At 55.5% G+C, this 22,930-nt stretch overlaps 1 protein-coding gene across 1 annotated transcript; it reads right to left on the bottom strand.

The window, feature by feature from the left end:
* Window positions 1-12,101: 12,101 nt before the first annotated feature.
* Window positions 12,102-18,735, bottom strand: CRYGN (crystallin gamma N; the record flags this gene model as incomplete). Its single annotated transcript, XM_080818969.1, has 4 exons — window positions 12,102-12,237; window positions 14,618-14,763; window positions 16,578-16,826; window positions 18,715-18,735. 4 exons carry the CDS (start codon window positions 18,733-18,735, stop codon window positions 12,102-12,104), a joined length of 552 nt encoding a protein of 183 aa, XP_080675095.1.
* Between the last annotated feature and the right edge of the window lie 4,195 nt (window positions 18,736-22,930).

The following is a 22,930-nucleotide window of genomic DNA, read 5'->3' on the forward strand; positions in this document are numbered from 1 at the left end:
ACACAGGAAGTCCACACAATTCATGAAGGGGAGTTTCTGAGCCACCATTTGCTGTTGAGAAGAAGAAAGAGAAACATGTTTTCTCCTCCATTCCAGATTTGAGCCTTCACAAGGCAGACGGAGGACTATTTGGGACCAAGAGACCTTCCCAAGCCTCCCGACCTTTCACCGTACGGGCAACAACCCTGTCTGGCTTGTGGTTTCGGGCCAGCTCTGCTAACAACTCTCGGCACATCACTCCCTGCAACTAACCCACCCATTCCCACTGCTCCCCAGTTTCTTGCCTGCATCAGATAATGAAGAGGTAAAACCTGGTCCCTGTTTTCGCCAGCCCCGTCCCAACAGAAAGTAACGACTTACAGGGCTGGCAGAAATCTTTCCTACGTATTTTCTCCTCCCCAAATACTAAACAAGAAATCCTACGCTATCGGAATTTTTATGTTATTTCACTATCATCCAGGGACAGCGATAAGGCAGGCACAATTACACATCGTGTAATAACATTTAACTTCCGCGGCAACTTCTCGTATTAAATACTCTCTTTTTGATCTTGCTGAGGAGGACAATGAGGCCTAGGGAGGGTAAGTAGACAGTCGCCCAGTGTGTGGGACATTCAGGTCTAAATGATCTGTCTGCACAAACGCAAGCAAATCAGTGGCTTGAGAGGAGCAGGGCCATCCCTCTGCGCCTAAGACATAGAAGGCTTGTGGCAATTTCTTACCCTCCAATCCCACTAAATTTTCCTGGAAGGAAATCTCAGGCAAAGGTCTGGCAAGAGGGCTTTTCCCTGAATATCCCGATGATGATCTGTGGGCACCTTGCTAAGTGCATTTCTCTGTGGATGGAGACGAGCAAGCCGACCCCCCGCCTCTTGCTCCCTACAGAGATCTCAGACATGCTGCTTGTGGGCATCCTCTCGCCAGTGACTTTTATTCTCATCGGACCCAACAAGGCATCCTGGTTGGAGTGTGTGCATGCGTGTGTGTGTGTGTGTGTGTGTGTGTGTGTGTGACTAGGAGGGACAACCCGGGAGGCTGGTTTAGCAGCATCTGCTTTCACTCATTCCAGAAGATTTCTAGCTGCCCACAAAATGATGCATTTGCTTGTCCTCTGCAAGGATTCTGAAGCCAAGTTTAATTCGTACTGGAGTTGTTAATCCTACTATGGGTATTGTACATGAATTTTGTGTGTTTCTGAGTGAAAGCCAGGGCCAGCTGTGCCACTGGCTATCTGCGTGCCTTTCTTTTGCTGGCAGCAGAGATGGGGAGCAAGCCAGTGTCAGTCGGGATTCTTCGTGGTGCAAGAAACTGAAGCCAGCAAACTGGCAGGAGAAGGGGATTTATCAGAAGGGTATGAATCGAAGGACGAGGTGAGTATCCAGATTAGAGTAAAGAACTAGGGACATGCTGGGCTCTCAGCAGCTGGAACTCATGGAATGGGTCCGTGGGATGCTGTTACGAGTTGACCTTGGCTCCAGCTTTCTTTCCTGGTGTGATTTGGCACCAGATTTCACTTTCAAGGAGAGAAAAGTTAACTGCCTACATTGAGCTTCATTCTGTTGTGAGCAGCGCCCCCTGACCTCTGCCTCACCCGCACCAGCCACGGCTCCCCATGTCACCGCAGTCTTCCTTTTGGCTGCCCAGCGCTCACACACAAACACCCTTCTTTCCACGGTCACGGTCCCCAAACGCCCTGCTTTACAGTGACCGCCCCATGTGAACCATGCACACACTGCCCCATTCCCGACACAGGACAATGCACCCGGCTCTGAAGTGACATGATAGGGTGGCCGGTCTCCGAGTCCAAGAACTCTGAGTACATTCACGTCTCAACAGTATGTGGATACTGTCTTAATATCCTACAACCTGTGGACGAAAATAAAATCAACCAAAAGCCTATATCACCTACAAACAGAAGAACGTTTTAAAGATGTATGTGACCCAGCAAGCAAAAAGAAAGGACAGAGGCTACCATTCTTGTTTCTAGAACTGACATATGTGTCATCTGTCCCCATGACCCATTGCTGGTCCCCTAGTTTCTGGGTCCTATCTCTGCCAGGTGAGATTGTGGATACCCTAAACTTTATTCCCAATAAGTAATATGTACTGAGCACTTAGAATATGCTGGAACGTGTTACAAGTGCTTTATAGGTCTTATTTCATTATCCTCAGAATAACTTTTTTTTTTTTTAAGTAATCTCCATGCCCAATGTGGGGTTTGAACTCACAACTCTGAGGTCAAGAGTTGCAGGTTCTACCAACAAGCCAGTCAGGCGCCCCTTCCTAATAACCTCTTGAAGAGGTCCTATTCACATCCCATCTTATCATAGACAGATGGAGACACAGAGACAGTAGGTAACTCTCCCAGGCTTCCCCAGCTAGCAGAGCAGAGGCTGGACTGGAGCCCAGGCCTCTGTTGGTTAAGTGCCTTCTTTGGGCTCAGGGCCCCTGCTCAGCAGGGAGTCTGCTTCTCTCTCTGCCTCTCCCCCAGCTCCTGCTGTCTCTCTCAAATAAATAAAATCTTTTTTTAAAAGAAGTTTAAGTATTGGGACGCCTGGGTGACTCAGTGGGTTAAGCCTCTGCCTTCAGCTCAGGTCATGATCTCAGGGTCCTGGGATCGAGCCCCGCATAGGGCTCTCTGCTCAGCGGGGAGCCTGCTTCTCCCTCTCTTTCTCTGCCTGCCTCTCTGCCTACTTGTGATCTCTGCCTGTCAAATAAATGAATAAAATCTTTAAAAAAAAAAAAGAAGTTTAAGTATTTATTTACCTTCCCCCTACATCTGTATCTGAGGAAATGACCCAAGGTCCAACTTTTAAAAAACCAGCAAGAAGTCGCAGGAGGCACCTGCGACATTGTGGCAAGCATCTTCCTCCAGGTGAGTGGTCATCCCACTCCATAAAGCACCAGGTCTGGGAATTGTGCGATTCTCTCATATGTTGGCCCCAAACAGGCCTCTCTTCACCTTCCGACCCTGCAGATCAAGGGTGACTTCAGAGGGTCGCTTACTGATGTAACGCCAGGTGATCCCTGTTAATGACCCGGAGCCCCGAGACCTTGGAAGGTGACAGGGCTCCCAGAGAACCAAGCTCCGCACCTGCCTTACACTCTGAGAAACGACCTACCCACCGTCGCTCCCAGCAGATGCTCCTCTACCCCCCCAGAAACCAGACCTTTCCATCACAGTGCCTCCTGTTAGCATTCCCCGGCAGCCCGTAGAGACAGCCTTTTCAATTCTGGAACGTCTGTCACCAGTTTATTCCTTGTGGCAAGGTGGGGGGGGTTGGAATCAAGTGGGTGCCCTCAGGGTGCCTGTGAGGGGTGGGTGGGGGGTACACGTGAGTGGGTCCAACTCAGCATTCCCGTCTCCCACAGTCTTAGAACCCAGTCCTCTGTGTTAATGCAAGGGCTCCTAGGCTTTCTGGGTCATTTCATTGCCATCAATTGGCAACAGCCAGCCCACTAAGCTGTTAGAACACACAGTCCCCAAGTCAGTGTGTGAAACACAGGATCGTCTTCTCTGTACCCTCAATCGGATCTAGAATTGTGTTCCTCCTTCTTGGTCAAGCACCCTCAAAATCCATTCCCACCTTCTCCAGACTTCTGATGATGGAAATTTGTGAAATCCTGCAATTTCTCTGGTGTTTCTCTCCTTGCTTTGTTTCTGCATCTCTGCCTCTAGTCCGAGGCATACAAGCTGAAACCCCATCACTGGGCAGGCAGCCGTGAGGGGTTCGGCAAGAACACTGTTCACTTCTCCTTCAAGGGAAAAGCATCTTTTTTTTTTTTTTTTAAAGATTTTCTTTATTTCAGAGGCAAAGAGAGAAAGAGCATGAAGGGGCATGGGGGAGGGGCAGAGGGAGAAACAGACTCCCTGCTGAGCAGGGAGCCTGATGTAAGGCTTGATTCCAGAACTCTGGGATCATGACCTGAGCTGAAGGCAGACGCTTAACCGACTGAGCCACCCAGGCGCCCCAAGGGAAAAGCATCTTTCTCAGGTGAGTGGGGAGAGTTTCTAAAGATTCGATGGATTTGGGGGTTTTCCAAGTCCTCCAAATCCCCCAACCTTATGCATCCCAACAGTTGGGGGTCTCAAGCTCTCATTCTTTTCTCATTAGTACTTGAAATAGGCTTGAAATTTCACATGAAAGACCTGGAAGGTTTGTGGATTCAACTGATGTTTTCATGTAGCAATCGACAGAATCAGTCTCTAAACTTTGTTTCCGGTGAGATCTTTAGTCTGTTCACAGAAAGTCCTGGGTTCCACCAAGCACTTTGAGATTTAATCTTGGGGTGTATCCAAATGCCCAATGCTCTAGAAACAACTCTCTCCAGTGGCATTTGCATTCTGCATCACTTTAAAATTGTTTATGACAGCGACGTTAGAGTCCTTCAAGATTCCGCCTCAGTGGACACCTCATTCCCGTTGGCCACGGCTGGAACTTGACCGTTTTCCCACTCTCTACCACGGGCGGCTTTTTCCTCTTGGATCTGTTGCCTGTGACTGCCATCGGGAAGTACCCCAAACTCAGTGGCTTAGACGACAGGAAGGTTAGCAGATTGGAGAGCAACCAGCAAGGCGAGGAGGCCACGGATACGTACTAAGTCACGTATTTTCCCTCCTCTGAATACAGATATCACACTACTAGTCCACTGACTGCAGAGCGGAGAAGATATTCTCAAGAGTTATAGAACCCTGGGGCGCCTGGGTAGCTCAGTCGGTTAAGCATCTGCCTATGGCTCAGGTCAGGATCCCAGGGTCCTGGGGTGGAGTCCTGTGTCAGGCTCCCTGATCAGCGGGGAGATTCTCTCTCTCCCTCTCCCTTTGCCCATCCCTCTGCTTGTGCTTTCTCTAAATAAATAAATAAATAAATAAATAAATAACATCTTTTTAAAAATCTTGAAGGAAGGAAGGAAGAAAGAAAGGCAAATTAATCCTGGCAAAATAAATAGGGCTTAATTTCTCTAACATAACAAAAAGGGTGGCTGCTGACCCTGCTTAGCAGCTTAATGAGGTTGGAACCAGATTCTCTCCACTTTGCTCTCATGATTACAAGAAGGCTGCCTGAGCTCCTGGCATCACATCTTCATTCCAGGCAGGAAGCCAGGGGAAAGAGACATTTTATCAAGACAGCAAAAAGCTTTTTGGAAGTCCTTTTAACAGTCTTTGGCTTTCATCTCTTTGCCCAGAGCTTTTTCCCATGGCTGTGTCCCGGAGCTGTGTCTGTGGAAGGGAGGCAGAGAAAAGAGAAGCTGGCTTTCCCAGATGCGTTAGTGAGAACAGGCCAGGGGAGCAGACGGGGACTGGATTAGCTAGTCTACATTGTCTGTCGCATCTCCTTAGGTCTTTGCTGACTAGTGTTTTTCAAACTAGAGAAATAGGACCCATTGGGGGTTGTGAAATTAATTCAGTGGGTCTCTGACCAGCACTGTTTTAAAAAAAATACTGACATTCAGCTCCACAAAGCCATTTCAGTTGTATATAATGACCCACATACAGGTTTCATCAGAAAGACGGGGAAGGTCACTGTGGTGGGGCCAGAGGCAGGAGTCAGGAGCGCGCTCTGGGATCACACGGTTGGGGGCACTTTGCGTCCTTTGCAACCATGGTGCCACTTTGGGAAGTTACGATAATTTTTAAAATCTATTTCTTCAACTATAAAAGAGTGAGAATAACATACCCAGTTCATCACACGTACACGTGGTTTAACACAGTGTTTGGGGCATAGTAATTGCTCAATAATATTTAGTAGTTGCTCAATAAATAAATAAATAGTAATTGCTCAATAAATATTAGCTGTGTTGTTGCGATTCATAGATACTGATAATGAAGGATGGCCAGGTCCTGCTTTAAAGGCCCAATTAGATTCACTGAGAATTAGCCAAACGTCCCTCTGTAAACAAGTGATGCGAAAACATTCGCCCCCACAGAAAGTTTACTTTGGCTTGATCCCATCAGCCCAGCCCTATGGGGCATTATTAGCCAAAGTCCTAGGGAACTTGTTTTCTTTGCAAGGGGGATGTGTGGAGGATGCTGCTTGTGGGTTGCAGCAAAGGTCCTGAGGACCCATGGAAGAAATTTCCCCTTGGCCCGAGTCCCAGGAACGGCCGGGCTCCTCCTGGGAAAGTGGTTTCTTTTCATCTTTTGGACCCTGCATCATGGCACCGATGCTGTTCCCTGCTTGCTCGGGGCCCAGTCGGGAGGCCTGCCCTAGCAAAGAATCAGGACCGTGTACCCCACGTCACATTGTGGATGCTAACGTTGTCCTGGCCTCACCTTTTTTTCTTCTACCTTTCTCAAAATCCCAAAGATGTCTTCACAGACTCTTTCTGTCTTATTTTTTGAATAGGTCGGATACCCCTGGCTTTGGTGTGCAGCCCCCTCATGTGTAAAGAGGCATTTGAGTGCTCGCTCTGTGTGGGGAGGGAGGCTGCTCTCTCTGGAGGTGCCCCTCATGGTGACCAGCCTCAGGAAAGGATTTCTGGCCAGCAGCCCCATTTCCTGGGGGGGGAGGGGGTGCCTCTTTCTGCTGCCCTTTCTGTCCATGAGGTTCAGGAATCTCCAGGGCCCTGCGTGGACTGGGCCCAGCTGTGACCCCCATGTTCCCCATGTCTGGAACTCAGGGCAGCCTCCCAAATCTTCTATGGGAAATGGACCCCGGAGATAATTTTCTCAGCCCCAAGTGGTTGGGCTCCCTGCTCTGGATGTTGGGGGCCCAGCAAGATGGGTGAAGAGCGGGTGTGGGTGGGTCTTCCTGCCCAGTGAACTCTGATCCCGAACGAGAGCTGTCCTACACAAAGGCCAAACCCACTCTGGTTGAACTGGGATCCTCTTTCCCGGTTGATGGGGACCCGTTCCGGGTCCCTGCCCTCCGCTCCACCCAGAGTGGCCAGGCAGTCCTGGGGGATGCTGGGGTTCGCGTGGACCGGAGCCAGGGTGCTCAGTCCTGACAGCTCAGCCTGCTTCCCCCTCCCACCCTGAGCAAGGGGCTGGTCTCAGTTTCTAGGGACCCCGAGCCCCCACGGAGCCCCTGCCAAGGACTCTTGGGGTGTTTTCAATCACTGATTCCAAGGAGGGGCTTAGCTACAGGCAGCAGGGGAGCCAAGAGCCTGTTTACAGAAATGCTCACTTTCCATGTCCAGGGTTCACAGACTGCAGTGCAAGTCCCTCCCTCCCGTGTCCCCAGGCTGCCCCCAGACACCAGTGCGGCTGAGCAGGGGCTGGGGCTTAAGAAGTTGGGGTTCAGCCCAGTCCCATGACGGCGCCCTGAGCCACCCTGTGGAAGGAACGTCGTTTCATGCACTTTCCAGTCCCTCAGCATTCGGGAACCACAGGTGATCGAGAACAAGGGGACAGACTCTCCAGGTGGGGGCGGTGGGGGCAGGGAGCACCCCAGGGTCCTCTAGAATCCGGGGAGGGTCCTTCCTGTCCAAACCACCACCCCAGCGACGAGGAGCTAGACCTTTGTGTTTATTGTGGCAAAACATACAGAACCCAAGACTTCCCGTCCAGACCACTTCTCCGTGTTCGGTTCCGAGGCTCGGAGCGGGTCCGCGGGACCATCCTTCCCGGAACTGCGTTGAGAAAAGTCTCTCATTCCACAGGTTTTCATGGAAACCCCACAGGGTTTCTGGAGGGGAACCAATGTATGTCGTTGGAGCAAGGGCAGAGACGGGAGGCTTCAGCAGAGACTGCGTCCCGCGAGTCCCCAAGGATGCAGGGGACAGCCGCCGGGCCACGTGCAGGGGGTGGGGGAATGCGCCCCAAGAACACCCCTGGGCCGGTCCCCGCAGGCCGGGGACATCTGCATCTTCAAAGGGAAAGCTTTCCTCCTGTGGTCTGCCTGGGCCTGTTGAACAGCGGTCGGTGGGGGGCGGGGGTGGGCCCCAGGCTGGGGGCAGAGGGCTGGCGCGGAGAAAGTCCCTGCTCCCCAAACCGCAGCGTGGGGACAGAGGTATGTGAGGCATGTGCGACTCTCCTCAGAAGGCAGCGGGCCTCCATCTACCAGCCCCCTGGACCGACTTCAGACAAATTACAGGCCTGCCCACAAGCACTTTGGTGGGAATCTTGTTTTTCCTCTTCCCTACAGAAAGCAGATTTGCTGACAGATTAGGGAGCAGGGGGCTGGGGTGAGGGGAGGTCACCCAGGAGCACAAGCCCTTCGGGTGAAGCATTAAATCACCCGTTAATGAGGTGCCGATATTCCTCAGTGTTGGGGAGCGGGGACAAGTTCAGGAAACCTCTGGAAGGCCTGGAAGGGCTGCTGGGCCCGCCCCTCCCCCACCCCCCACCCCCGGCTTCTGGAGGACTGGACCCGTGGGAGGGCTTCCTCAGTCAGTTCTCACGGAATCCCTAGGAAAGGGGCGCTGTGGCCATCCCCACCGCACAGCAGGGGAAACTGAGGCATGGGGCGGTGACCTGTCTGGGGTCACATCGTAGGTAGGACCGGCTCTTAGGGTTCCCCCACGATGGAGTTCCTTCTCCCTGCGTCCCAGTGTACTGGGTGACTTTGCCCACGTGGCTTCCTTCCAAGGACCCGTATTCATACAGCGCCTTCTCATGGCTTACTTGCTTGTTTTTGTTTTTTAAGATTTTATTTATTTATTTGACAGATCACAAGTAGGCAGAGAGACAGGCAGAGAGAGGAAGGGAAGCAGGCTCCCTGCTGAGCAGAGAGCCTGATGTGGGGCTCGATCCCAGGACCCTAGGATCATGACCTGAGCCGAAGGCAGAGGCTTTAACCCACTGAGCCACTAAGGTGCCCCTACTTGCTTGGTTTTTACAACTGTATACAGTTGGAACAACAGATAGGTTTGCACTCACTTCACAGGGCAGGACGCCAAGGCCTGACTGAGGCTGTTTGGTTTGAGTCTTGGGCTCAAATGCGTGCCCCCCCAGATTCCTAGGTCCTGACCGTCAGAACCTCAGAGGGTGACTCTTTGGTGCAATTAAGTTAAAATGAGGTAGTTCAGGTGGACCGAATCCAAAATGACTAGCGTCCCCATGCACAGCCGCACGCAAAGGGAGGGCCCTGTGAAGACGCGCGGGGAAGGTGGCCAAGGAGATAGGCGTCCGGGGAAACCCTCCCCACGGCCCTTTGACCGTGGACTTCCCGCCTCGGGACGGTGAGGAGCCCGCAGCGGTGGTGTTCGTGAGGGCAGCCCGAGCCGGGCCGCTTCACTCCCAGTTCACGCCGCGGGGGCAGAAGGCCGGTCCTGCTTCTCCCCACATGCCCCGCTCCAGGTCGAGGATGCCCGCTTCCCCCTCTCCCTGGTCACAAGGAGTGTGGATGAGGGCAGGGGACTGTGCTTAGAGCGTGTGATTGCCATTGCATGGGGTGACGCTTACTTTAACGATGGTAAACCCCGCCTCAACCCGCAAACCTGTGGAGCTGGGTAGCAGGATGGTTGGGAACAGGGAGGTCAGCCAGCTCTGGGTTTGAATCCTGTCTGTGACCTCGGGAAAGTTGCTTAGACTGTCCCTCCACTCGCAGCGGTGATGACAGGACTATTATCATCCTGGGATCAGTGATCGTAATGAGTAACCTTGCAGAGCATGACAAATGCTCACTGGCCATCATCACCATCAGCAGGTAAAGGGATGTGGGACCCTAGAAGCCTGGGGCTAGTTGGAACCCTGGACCCTTCTGTCCCAGACCTGGGGGCAGGTTTGAGGGACCGGCTGAGCAGGGCCGGGGTCCTAACCATGGGCAGGGCCCACACGAGCAGAGACCAGCGTGGCGGACTTCACCCAGCAAAGTTCTACCTCCTGGAACAAACTGGCAGAGAAATGAAAAAAACAAGAGCATCATTTCCTACAAAGTCTGCTCCCAGCTCAGACCCGGTGACCGTGTGTTTAAATGTTCCTTCGTTCCGGGCTTGAAGATGGGAACTGGTAATCTGTCGGTTTGCGGTGGTTTCTTCAAGTTCATGATCTGAGCCTTCTCAGGAAGGAGGGTCTGGATGGAGGGTCTGCACGTGGTCTCCCTCAGTCCCACAGTGCCCGGGACTCTGGGGTTCCACTCTCTGGGCTGCAGGAGGTGGACTGGGGCATTCGGGGTGCAGAGTGCACCCTTCGTAGACCCCACGTACAAATGGCAGGATGGCGGCCTCCGCCCCACCCTCCGCCCCATCCTGGGCAGGTGCACGGTTGCCCAGGGTGTAAACTCTGCTCAGAGGGGTCCCCCAGCAGACTCCTGGGGCCCTACGCCTTTGCCACCCAGATCTTGGCAGTGTTACCCAGGGTGAACAGCGGGAGCTCTCGATGACTCACCTTCTCCACTGGTCTCAGCGGGGGACCTGGGGCGCAGGGGCGGGGCCCGGCAAACGGAGCAAATGCACCCTCACAGTCCACCAGGACGGCCGTCCCACTCTCCGTCACGCAGGACCCAAGCCCGGAGATTTCTGGCTTTCCTTCAGGGACCCCGTTTCCCTCCCTACACCCCAGCTTCCATCCCTACCATCCATCCCCAGCCTGTCCACAGCTCAATTCCAGTTTACGTATTAATCCCCGGGTTCAAGTTCTCTCCCACAGGGGTCCTGAGGAAGTGGTCAGCCTGAAGGGGCCCTTTCCGGTGGGGACCCCTTTCCTCTACTGGGAAAAGGACACGCAAGATGTGTGGTAAGGAGGGGATGGGAGTCTGCGTGGCCAGTCAAGAGGCAAACTGTGGGGGGTGGGCAGGGGACCCCAGGATCACAGAGTGTGGGGGGTTTGGAAAGCAGGACCAGGGGCTTGAGCCAATGGCCAGGATTCTTGGGAACACTTCATACTGCTGCGGTCCCCGATCCCTCCTCCAGTCAGGGGCCTCGGTCCAGGTGCCGTGGGGCATAGACAGACGTCTTTGGGACCCATCTCCATGAAGGTGTCCAAGAGCCCAGTGGCCCCGAGTCCCCAGAAGCCCAGGCCACAGGAGAGGACCCATGTGGAAGGAGCATCTCCAACTCCATTTGAACAGCCAGAGTCAGTCCAGGCTGCTCTGTGGTTCAGGATTCTGGTGTGCAGGTGGGGCGGCGGGGGTGGGGGCTGCAGGGAGGGGAAGGAGTTACCTGTCCCACTTCTACTGTCCGGCAGGTTCCCACCCTCTCACGGGGGAGGGGAGGCCGGACACTGAAGTGTGGGTGGGGAGGTGTCTTGAGTAAGGACCCTCTTATTCCCGGAAACCCCACTACCGTCCAGGACAGGCTCCTCCCTGACCCCACCCCACCCCTGGGGCAGTGCTCCCTTCCATTGAACTCACCCCCCAACAGGATGGACCCGTGTCCTGGAGAGGGCCCAGGCCACAAAGAGGTCCCATGGATTCGCCCAGAGGACAGAAAGGAGCCCAGCCCCTGGCTCTGCCCAGCCCCGGGGGGCGCAGGCTGGGGACCACGGGAGTGATGTTCCACATTCCGGCTCCTCCCGAGTCTCCTCCTCCATTCCGTCCGAGTCCACGTGTTCCAGCTTCTTCCAAGCCCCCGGTACAGGACACAGGGGCAATGTGTCGCTGAGGTCCAGCCCATCCTTTCAGAGGGGCCTTCCCAGTAAACCCCTAAGCCAAGACCAGCCAGAGAGGCAGACGCGTGAACCCTGGGTCAGGCTCTTGGCCGCGGAGCAGACCACGTGGCCTGGCAGCCCGAGATGCTGAGTCAGGGAGAGGCAGAGCCGGGAGGGAGCGGCGGGGCCTTCGCCCACCCCCCGCACTTCTCGCCCCTTCACCCTGGCTGGTCCGGGGCTCCCGGCCAGAAGACCCCCTGAAGCTTGCTTGGGAACCACAGGCTCCCCCTTCCCCATTCAGAGCATGGGCTTTTCACGAGTGAAAGGAAAGGGTTCAACTCCATAACCTTTAGATCCCGTCCAGCTCTCACGGGGGTGCCTTACAGCCCTCCCCCCACCGTACCCCCGCTGCTGTCCTTCTGGGCCCCCAGCTCCCCGTGCTGTGTTGCGGCCACCTCCTGCCCAGGGCCTTGGGTGCCCCACCGGCTGCCCGGTGGCAGGGAGGGGCGGGGAAATCACTCAGGCCAGCTCAGCTCTCCTTTCTCTGATTTTTATTCCCTAGGGTCTGAGCCCCCAGGGGAGCTGGAAGGGGCTGCCCCCAGGCACGCCCGGGGCCTTGGGGCTAGAAGTAGTTAGAAGTAGTTGACCACTCTGCGGAGGGACTGGATGCGGGCGTTGTGGGCCTCCCAGTCGGAGCAGCTGCGGAAGTCACCCCGCTCTACCAGGTACATGCGGCCCCGGTAGTTGGGCTCCTCGTACAGGACCCACCTGGTGTCAGAGGGAGGCCAGTGACCGTGGGGCTGGGGCGGCTGAGCACAGGATCCCTTCCTTCCTGGCCCGGAGAGGAGACCTGCCCGCACCACCCCCCCTCCTGGCCCAGCCAGGGCCTGGAGCCAGAGAGGTGAAGGGGGGGGGAAGGAGCGGATCACAGCTGCTCCCCCTCCCCCGCCCCCCGCCAATGGGGACTCACAGCCCACTTGTCACACCCGCCTTTTCTCAGCCAGGCCTCTCCTCCTCACTTCTGAGGCTCCCTTTCTGCTTTTTCACCGTGGGAAGCAAAGCGGGGCTACAGGCCTCGGATCTGGTTGCTGGGGTCCCTCGGGGCCCAGGCCCAGGCCGTGGGGTGCTCTGACTTAGCAGTTAACCCCTACCGTGGCCCTGAGAGTTCCTGCCCTCCCGCCCCAAAGCTCTCTGCGGTTGAAGGAACTTTCTCCCCGCTGAGACACACTCGGAAATCACAGCCCATCCAGCCCGAGGCCACACAGCCCCCTGAGTGAGTGAGTGAGTGAGTGGTCTGCTTGGGACAGCTTGCCCAGCGCTCCCCTCTCCCGTCACCCCCTCTCCTGGGCGTCTTCTCCATCCTGACTCCACCTCCGGTGCCTGGTGCATCTACACAAGGGTCAGGAGTCAGGAAGGGCCGGGGAGGCCCGGGTGTGTGAGCTACAGGGTCCCTCAGGGCCGACCTGGTTTATCCTGGCCTTCCCACACCCCCTGGCCTCCCTGCGCCCTGACCTCCACTGGACCCGAACTGCCCCCCTCCCGTGCCCCCAATCTCCCCACACCCATGGGCTGGGCCTCCTCCGTAAACCTCTCCTCCCGGCCTTCCTTCTGTGACTTTGGGGAAGGAATGGGCAGGAAGAGGAAGGGAGCCGGGGGGTGGGGGTATGTGGGGGGACGTGGGGGGAGGTGGGCGAGGCCCATCCACAGCAGCAGGGACTGTGCCCTTAGGGGGCAGGAAGTACCCTCTGGGACACGGGTCTGCGGGGACAGGTCAATCCTGGGCTGACCTGAACCTGGCCGGAACCGAGCAAAGTTAATTCCTGTGTCTGGGAGGCAGCAGGGACACTGCCGGGAGGGCCCCATCAGACCCTGGGAAGACCCTGAAGGAGGCAGAGCCAGACCTTCTGGCGGCTCCTCCTGGCCCAAGGCGCGAGCGCTCTCGCTCTCTCTCTCTCTTTAACTAATTAAAGTCACGGGAGGCAAAGGGGGAGGAGAGCAGAGCCCTGGGTCCGAGCGAGGGGCTGGGCGCAGGCAGCCGCTGGGTCTCCAACTCCGCTTGGCAAATCGAGGCCTGTAGGAGACCCCGTGCCCCTGTGGTCGAGACTCTTGGCTCCTGCCTTCCCACGGTTTTTTCTCAAGAGGCCCCGGGGGACGCCCCGGTGGGTGCAGGGGTGGCCGTGACGGGTCTCAGCGTGCAAAGGTGGATTTTGGTCTCCTGAGACACAATCTGGCCGGTGGTTTTCCAGGCAAATGGTGGTTCTGGAATTCGACCCCCCAGATCCCCAACTACTATCAACTTAGGGCAAACGGGGTTTCCGAGAGCCCGAGAGAGGCAGAGAGAGGCAGACGTGACCGAATGAATCCTGATGGAACCAGAATGACAGGGATGGTGGGAGAGGAGCGGGGCCGCCGGGGACTCTGGGTCAGGCTACCCCAGGGAAAGAGGCCCCAGTTCTTCCTCCGGCTCAGCCACTCTCTTCATCCGGCCCCTCCCGTGACCACCCTCTTGAACCTGTTGCGGCGTTCCCTGACCCTAACCTCGGACACACAGCAACTGGATCCCGAAGCTGCCCAGACGGGAGCCACGTTCCTGGGAACCGAGCGGGGCTCTTCCGCAGACGGGATGGGGCTGAGGTCTCGGGGCCTCTCTGCTCTAGACCAGGGACACCAACCTGAAGCCAAACGCCTGGCTGCAGTCCTAGCTGCGTCACTCACAAGCCGGGCAAGGTCCCCCTCTAGCCTCAGCCAGGTGCCCGACGGTGGCTGAGCACGACGGGTACGTGGGCCGCCCACGCCCAGCTGATGGAGGGAACCAAGCGTGCAGGGGCCAACAGAAGCCAGGCTAGCCCGGGGTTTTGATGACCTTCCTGCAGGAGGGCAGACAAGCCCCTCTATGCCTGGGCCAAACCCCGCCACCTCCCGGCCACAGTCTGTCCACCAGGAGTGAGTGCCACCATGATGTCCATCTCCCCGCGAGGCCTGCGGGCTGGGGCTCTGCCCCCTTTGCTCGCCTGGGGTAGAGGAGGCAGCTGAGGGAGGGAATGGGCCTCCGGGGCGGGGGTGGGGGGGCGGGCTGGCCACACTTGGCTTGGGCAGGGCCCCCCGCTGGGCGGTGGTCTGTGGCCGTACAGGTATAGCCGGTACTCACGCTCCGTCCCCGTACACCTTGATGGCGTTGACGCAGTTTTTGGACCAGCCCTGGCTCTGCAGGAAGGGGCAGTCTTCCTGTAACTCCAGGCACTGGCCGGTGAAGTTGCAGCCCTCGAAGATTTCCAGGCGGAAGTTCTCCCCATGCTGTGGGCCCCGTGGGAGCCGAGGAAGGAAAGAAGGCAAAGGGCACTGAGTTTCCCTCCCCTACGCGGACACCCATGCAGCCGGGGACCCCAGAAGCCCTGCGCTGGGCGGGGGGCAGTGAGGGCCCGCCACCCGGCACAAGCGTCAAGGCACTCGGTTTTTTCTGGTGTGTGGCACCTCGTTGGACGAAAGGGGTCTATTACTTTACAAAGCTTTCCAAGCCCCTGAACCAGTCCAAGCTCCTCTTAAGTCAACTCAAGAATCCAAGGGTTAGAGAGGGCCGGCCGGACGCCTGGGAGACAGTGGCCGTGCCCTGACCAGGGACCAGACCACTGGGTTTCCTTTTGGTGCCGGCACTGGGGATCCCCTGCCCCAGCCGTCCCAACGCATTCCTCTGCCCTTCATCCCCACCCTGGGGCTGCAGGCCAGGGGCAAGCCTGTATTTTTTAAATTTTTTAAAAAGATTTTATCTATTTATTTGACAGACAGAGATCACAAGTAGGCAGAGAGGCAGGCAGAGAGAGAGGAAGGGAAGCAGGCTCCCCGCTGAGCAGAGAGCCCGATGCGGGGCTGGATCCCAGGACCCTGAGACCATGACCTGAGCCGAAGGCAGAGGCTTTAACCCACTGAGCCACCCAGGTGCCCCCAGGGGCAAGCCTTTAAATGATAATATTTTACAAACCGTAATAGAACCTTTTATTAAAACATGAAGCCAAAAATCTAAAACAAATAACAGAAATCTCATTTGCTGAAATCCCTGTGGGCTCACTGAGATGACGGTATATAGGGCCCTAGAAGATTCCTTGCATTTCCAAAAGTCAGAGGAGGGCCAGCTCCCGGCGACCAGCTCTGGGGGCGGCAGGGGATGGGGCCACATCACAGCTGGCCACAAGGATAGCTCTTAGGAGAAGAGCATTTGAAAAATACCCAGGATAGTTTTCACAGAAATAGCATTCTGCAAGATCCAGAGTCAGCCCTGTTAATTCCTGTTTCCAAATGTCTATGGCCTGGTGGAAATACTAAGAAAGCATTCTTAACAATGTGAGATGCCAAAGCCCAGCTGGTTTTATAACTCGGTAGAAAAGCACTCCCCCCCCCAACGTGCACGAGGCACCCTCCCGGGGCTTCCTCAGATGTTCACTGGCACCACCTGGTCCCTACGTCCAGGGAAAGATCTTTCCACAGACACGCAGCTGAGACTCTAAGAGTCTGGTTCGGGAAGCAGCCATCTCCCTGACGATGTGGACCTCCCAGCGGCTCAGCTGGCACTTGTAACTTGGGAGAATCCAAAAGAATGGGAATGCTGGGTCCTCAAACCACCCCTGCCCCCTGTAAGGGCAGCTAGACACGAACAGTCCTTCACCACGGGTAGGGACAGCCCTCACGTCCGAAGTCTCTTGGAAAGTGCTCCAAGATGACCCTCACGGGTGGATAACCCCGGCCCAGATCAGCCTGGCTTTAGCTAAATTCTCCCCCATCTGGTTGCAAATCCAAACTTCTAATATTTCCAACAGCCATTTTAAGTGCAACATTCAGCAAGATGTTGGAATCGGACCTTGGAGGTTGTTGCCCGATACACGTTGATAAATGTAGGTATAAAAGCTTGCAGGCGTTCTGGGGTTCGGTCTCATGGCTTCCCACACGCGGGGGAGCGGCGGGTCTGCCTGGGGGCATCTCTCCATCTTAAACATCCCGTGGCCTCGTCAGATCTTAAAGTTGGGAAGGCTGCGCTCCCAGATGTTTTTGTCCCACGTCTGAGCAGCACAGACCCTCGGTCCCTCTGGCAGGAAGCCCCTGGCCGGAGACCCACTCACCATCCCGATGGGGCGGCAGGAGCCCATGTGGTCGTTGTGGCCGTTCCAGCGGAGGAAGTCGGGGTAGTCCCCGTGCTCCAGGATGAACTGCTGGCCCCGGAAGTCGGGATGATCGAAGCAGACCCAGGCGCCGCTCTCCACCCGGATGGAGTTCACCCGGTTCATAAAGCCTCGGTCCTGGAAGTTGTCACAGTCCCCGTAGACCTCCAGCTTCCTCCCAGTGAAGTGCTTGCCCTCATAGAGGATGATCTAGAAAGGCCAGGTTAGAGGGCTCGAGGTCAGAGCGTTCTGTCCTTTCCGGCTTGGGAGCAGACACCTGGCGTCCAACACCCTCAACTAAACCCTGATTCCCAGGCTTGCCACGGACGGCAGGTGGTCAACCCCATTAGCAGGGTGAAGGAATGAAGGGAAGGTGCGTTGAGTCAGACCCAGGACCTGGCCCTCCCCACTCCCGGGGGGGGGTCATGGTTGAGCAGATAAATTTCAGTAGATACCTGGGGATAGGGACTCCCCCTTTGTCCCTGGGCCCATTGGAAAACAGGCTCTTTTCAAACTCCCACTGCATTTTTTAAAAAAGATTTTTATTTATTTATTTGACAGAGAGACAGAGATCACAAGTAGGCAGAGAGACAGGCAGAGAGAGAGGGGAAGCAGGCTCCCTGTTGAGCAGAGAGCCCAATGTGGGGCTCGATCCCAGGACCCTGAGATCATGACCTGAGCTGAAGGCAGAGGCTTAACCCACTGAGCCACCCAGGCGCCCCCCACTGCATTTAAAAAAAAAAAGATTTATTTATTTGAAAGAGAAAGAGAGAAAGGGAATGCAGGAGCAGGGGGAGGGGCAGAGGGAGAAGGAGGTTCCCACCTGAGCAGGGAGTCTGAGGTGGAGGGCTTGAGCCCCGGACCCTGGGATCATGACCTGAGCCCGAGGCAGACGCTTCACTGACTGAGGCCCCCAGGCACCTCTCCCACTGCGTTTTTTCAACTTAGTCTTTGTTCATTGTTAATTCATAACATCCAAGGAAGTGTTTTTAGAAGATAGCATTTCACCCACAACCCCACCATCATAACCAAACATTCAATTTTCAGAGAGGTTCCTGGGTGGGAAAGTCTGAGCGCGACAGAGACAAGTCAGGGTGCGGTGCGGGCATTCATGGCTAAACGGGGGCATTTCCAATGTAACTCATCCCGTTGTTGGCTGGGCTGCTCCCCTGGGTGCTGGGCATGCGTCAGGGCTGGAACATGGCCAGCTCAGCGGTCGGTTCAGTGTCCTACGGCAGTATGGCGCTGACAGGTTCCCCTTGTCCCTAAACTACACAACACGACTTCTACTGGCCCCGAAGTTCACTTTCTGCCACGGAGTGTGAAATTCAACCACACAATAACTCTTGGAGTTTCTAGAATTGCGCTCCTAGAAGGGCCCTGGCAAAGTACAAATAACGGTGCCCGGTGGCTGGTAACTGCTGCCATCGCTGGCCAGGTCACCCTCACAGTCCCGGTCACGGTCGTGGTCTCGGATGACTATCCTTCTACATTCTCACCTTCCTCACCTCACCTTCCTGCCCCCCACAAGCTCTGAGAGCCAGGACATGACTTCCCAGCTCTCGAGGTCCCTCTGGGGGAGGGGTTGGGAGGGTGCACAGGGGCATGATGGGCTCTTGGGGTTGTTGGTTACTGAAGCCTGACCAAGCGGCTGCAGACTGAGTAATGCTCTCCCCACCGACCCTGAACTTGGCCCCTGGCGACCAAAGGCTGCATCGAATCTGCTAGGAGAGGGAGGAGAGAATGGGGGGCGGAGGTCTGAATTTGCCACCTTCCTGCACCACCCCTGGGCATGGCCCAGAGAGATTCAGGGGGAACCGGTGGCCCCCGCATTCCAAGATCCCTCAGACCGCCCCCGAGTCACTGCTGCAGGCGGTGGAGACGGGGACCGTGCCACCCCCACGCCACAGAGGCCAGGCCGCCCGGGGCGGGCAGGCAGTTTTGCCAGTTCTGCTGGGGTCTGGCAGACGCGCAGGGGCCTCCAGTAACAGTCCGGCCCCTGCCTCCCGAGGCCCCCGGGCAGCGCCAGGCGGCGGGTGTCGGGCGGCGCGCGGGCGGCGTCCGTTACCGTCCGGCCGGCCGGGGGGGCCCCACTCACCTTTCCCGAGCGCTGCGCCATGGTGTGCCCGCCCCGCCGGCGGCCAGCCCCTATATAGCCGGCGGCAGCCCTGCTGGCTCAGCGCCGCCCGGGACAAAAGATTTGCTGGCGGGCGCGTTAGTGCTGGTCCGGCGCCCTAAGCCCGCAAGGGGCCGCCCCGCCTCGGCCGCAGCACCCCGGCGCCGCGAGCCCCGCCGTGCGCCCCGCCCCCTGCCCGGGGTCAACCGGGTACCTGCGGGGTCACGGCCGCCCCGCGAGCCCCTTGCCCGCCCCACCACCGCCCCCTCTGTCTCTGACCCCCGCCCGCCCGCCGTCCCTGCTGAGTCAGGGGCACACACACGCACACACGTGCGCGCACACACGCAGACGCCGGCCCCGCTGCCTCCCCTCTGCCTCGGGGGTTCTCCAGCAGTGCCTCCCCCTACCCTCCTTGGGCACCGAGCCATCCCGGACCTCCCGCCCGGTAAGAGCAGTTACTGAAGTTTTTCTCTGGACCAAGGATGGAACCCAGCTCCTTGACTGCCCCCTCCCACCCACAGTGCCTGCTGCTCTTAGCTCCCAGGCCCACCTTACAATCTGCTCGCCAAAGCACACAGCGGTGGGTGGCCACCCGCCCCCGCATCTCTTATCCCAGGTTGGCCTCCCCTTCCTTTTCCCCTCCTGCGTTCTTGGTCCCTGAGTGCTGTGCCCCCCCACCCCCCATCAGTCCTCATCCTCTATCCCTTTCTTTGGGACCTGCCCTGCCCCCGCAGCCAGACCACCCTGCTGGACAAGGATGGGTTTACGGAAACAGGCAGACCCACTGCAGAGTGAGGCTTTCTCGCGGCACCGAAGTTCCTGGCACTCAACTGGTCGCCCGCTCAGTGGGCCTGGCCGAGCTGTTGGGCCAGGCATCCACACGGGCCAAGCCACGCATTCCAGTGTTTGCCTCCCCACTCAGGCCTTGCCAGGGAAATAGAATTAAAGACAAAATCTCCCCCAAAGCCTGTCCCTAAAGGTAGAAGAGGAAGAAAACCGTTGTATTATCGAATAAAAAAGCATTAAGTCTGCATGTGATGTGCATCGCAGGCCATCCGCCAAAGAGATTTCGAAGACGAGGAAATCCAGCCTTTTTATCTAGATAGGCAGGTGTGACTCATTACACGTGTTCTTAGGAGAAACTGCTGATTTGGGCAACCCTCCTAGGTCCCTCCCTCTTCGGGGGCTTGGTACTATTGCTTACTGAACCGCTTTGCTGCCCACCTCATCCGGTCTACCTCTTCAGTCTTTGAAGCGGGTGACCGAGAACCACGGGCACTCGCGATGCAAAAATCCTGCAGCACTTGCTTAAAAGGGGCCCAGGGGGAAACTCTGAAAAAAAAAAAAATGTGACTTCAATGAAAGGTAATAGTAGAGAGAAAAAATATGAAAGAGAAAGAGAGAAATTGCCGATTTTTCTGTCTCTTTGTGGTGGAGATAGATTTTGCAATTCAAAGTAAGTGACAGCTGGAGCTAAGCCAGGCCATTCCTCCCAGGAAATTGGGGGGCGGGGGATTAGGGAGGTGGGAGATGTGTTCCTTGATGATTCCCTTTCAAAAGGTGGCTCCCAGCTCCTGGAGGAAATGTTCCTGAGTTTTCAGACTGGCAAGCAGCTTGTTTAGCTGTTAAAAGATGTGCATTCATGTAAGAAGAACCAAGAAAGTGGGGCCTGGGGGGCCCAGTCGGTTAAGCATCTGTCTTTGGCTCAGGTCATGATCCTGGAGTTCCAGGTCGAGCCCCACATCGGGCTCCCTGCTCAGCGGGGGTCTGCTTTTCCCCTCTCCTGCTCCCCCTGCTTGTGGTCTCTCTCAATGTCAAATAAATAAATAAAATCTTAAAAAAAAAAAAAGAATGGAGAACCAAGAAAGAAATTCTAGAAGGAAAAGGAGGGACGGGACGTCTCTTCCCCCCCCCTTTTTTTTAATGATTTTTAAATTTTTATTTTATTTGACAGAGAGAGAGAGAACAAGTAGGCAGAGAAACAAGAAGAGAGAGAGGGGAAGCAGGCTCCCTGCTGAGCAGAGAGCCCGATGCAGGGCTCAATCCCAAGACCCTGGGATCATGACCTGAGCCAAAGGCAGAGGCTTAACCCACTGAGCCACCCAGGTGCCCCATCTTCCCTTATTTTCAACTAGGAAAATTCAGCTTTTTTTTTTTTCATTATAAGCTTTATTTTCTAGAGCAATTTTAGGTTCATAGCAAGATTGGGCTCCAAGTACGGAAAGTTCTCATATAACCCCTGTCCACTGCAGCCCCCCACCATCAGCAACCCCCCCCCCCCCCATGGCATATTTGTTACAACTTCGAATAAACACTGGCACAACATGATCACCTGAAGTCCACGGTTTAACTTGTATTTGCCCTTCCGCCACCAGGGCCAGAGCCCAGAGACAAAGCACCCAGGTGATGTGGGGAGATTGGAAACGCAAGCAGAGATTTCAGGTGTTTTCTGAAGAGTCTACATGAAAACAACAACAAGCTACAGCCTCATGGAAAGAACTGGTAAAAATGAACACGTGGATGGGGTTTCTTCAACCTTCACCTCCACTCCCCTGTGCCAGCGTCACGTCGCAGTTCTCACCCAGGATCTTCCTTATAAGGAGGTCAGGTCTGCCGTTGTTCCTGTGATGCATTTGCGCCCAAGAAGAATCCCTGCCCCAGCAGCCATCTCCCGGCGCAAACCCCAGGCTGGCAAAACCTCGCCCCTGCAGAGCCTGGTCCGTGAGCGATCTTCGATCTTCGATAGCGCACTGTTAAAAGGAACTATGACTGCTTGCTCAGAGTAAAACGATGACAGTGGAGGGAGCAGGGCTCAGGATGCTGTCTCGATTTTAAGAAAATCCCAACAATGTGCGATCTTAAAAGCTGCGGCAAAGCAGGCCGGTCCAGCACCCACCTGCCTGCTTGGGATTTTGTCGAGACTCTTCCCTTTTTGGGTAAGTTAAAGCATAGAGAAGTCTAGAGAGTAATGGAAGGAATAATAACACACCCATTACCCAGCTTTGTTAAATCTTAACATTTTGGCATTTTTATGTCAGGTCGACTTTTTTGTCTTTAAAGAAGGAAGTCAGCAGGGGCCCCTGGGTAAATCGGGTAACCGGGTAAGCGTCTGAGTTTTGAGTCTTGGTTTAAGCTCTGGTCTTGATCTCGGGGGGTGGGGTGGGGGGGGATCATGGCAGGCTCTGGGCTCAGCGCGGAGTCTGCCGAAGTTTCTCTCTCCCTCTCTCTCTGCCACTCCTCATTCTCTTTCTCCCTAAAATAAATAAATAAATCTTAAAAAAAAAAAGAAGTCATCAAAAGCCTTCCTTCTCCAGAAATGACCACTATACTGATTTTTGTGTTTATTATTTCTTTGAATATTTTCATACCTTTACTATTCGTGTACGTGGAAATAACATACATTTTACAGTGGACTAACATTATACAGGTATCCTTCTGCAATTAAAAAAAAAGATTTTATTTATTCAACAGAGCGAGAGAGCACAGCAGGGGGTGGGGGGCTTTAGGAGAAGAGGGAGAAGCAGGCTCCACACCGAGCAGGGAGCCCAATGTGGGGCTCAATCCCAGGACCTTGTGATCATGACCTGAGCCAAAGGCAGACTGGAGCCAAAGGCAGCCGCTTAACTATCTGAGCCACCCAGGAGCTCCCTTCTGCAATTGTTACCTTCTTGTTTGTGATCCCAGTTTCTGAAATAGTGAATGGATCTCTTGGTAATTTCCTCAGAAAACTAAGTAAAATCTTCCGTCTATTGATCTAGTACATTGCATGCCTGGAAAATTCAGTGTCTATTAAAAGCAACCAAAGAATACCATGTATTTGGGTGAAATTGTGCGATCCGTACCTCATGGCTTGTTGCAAAATATCAGTATCTTGTTGCAAGATATCTTGCTGCAAGATACCGGGATCCCAAAGGCCTGTCCCTCCTCTATCATTCTGACAAATGGAAACCCCCTCAGATGTCCAAATGCCCTCAGGGGCCAAGCCCACCACCTTTGGGGGCCATACCTGTGTGGGAAATTGCGCAGTGAAGCATGAGCTCACCTCCCCTGGATGGAGGCAAGACTGCACGAATGCATGAGCAAATGAGGGCAAGCACATGAACGGCGCAGCGGTAGCCATCGGGAGGTTTGGCTGGGCCTGGGTCAGTGTGTGCCTAGACAGTGCACTGGGCAGCTTGGGGACAGCCTCGGTCCTCTG

Source organism: Martes martes (genome assembly GCF_963455335.1).
Source record: "Martes martes genome assembly, chromosome: 11".
Lineage (NCBI taxonomy): Eukaryota > Metazoa > Chordata > Mammalia > Carnivora > Mustelidae > Martes > Martes martes.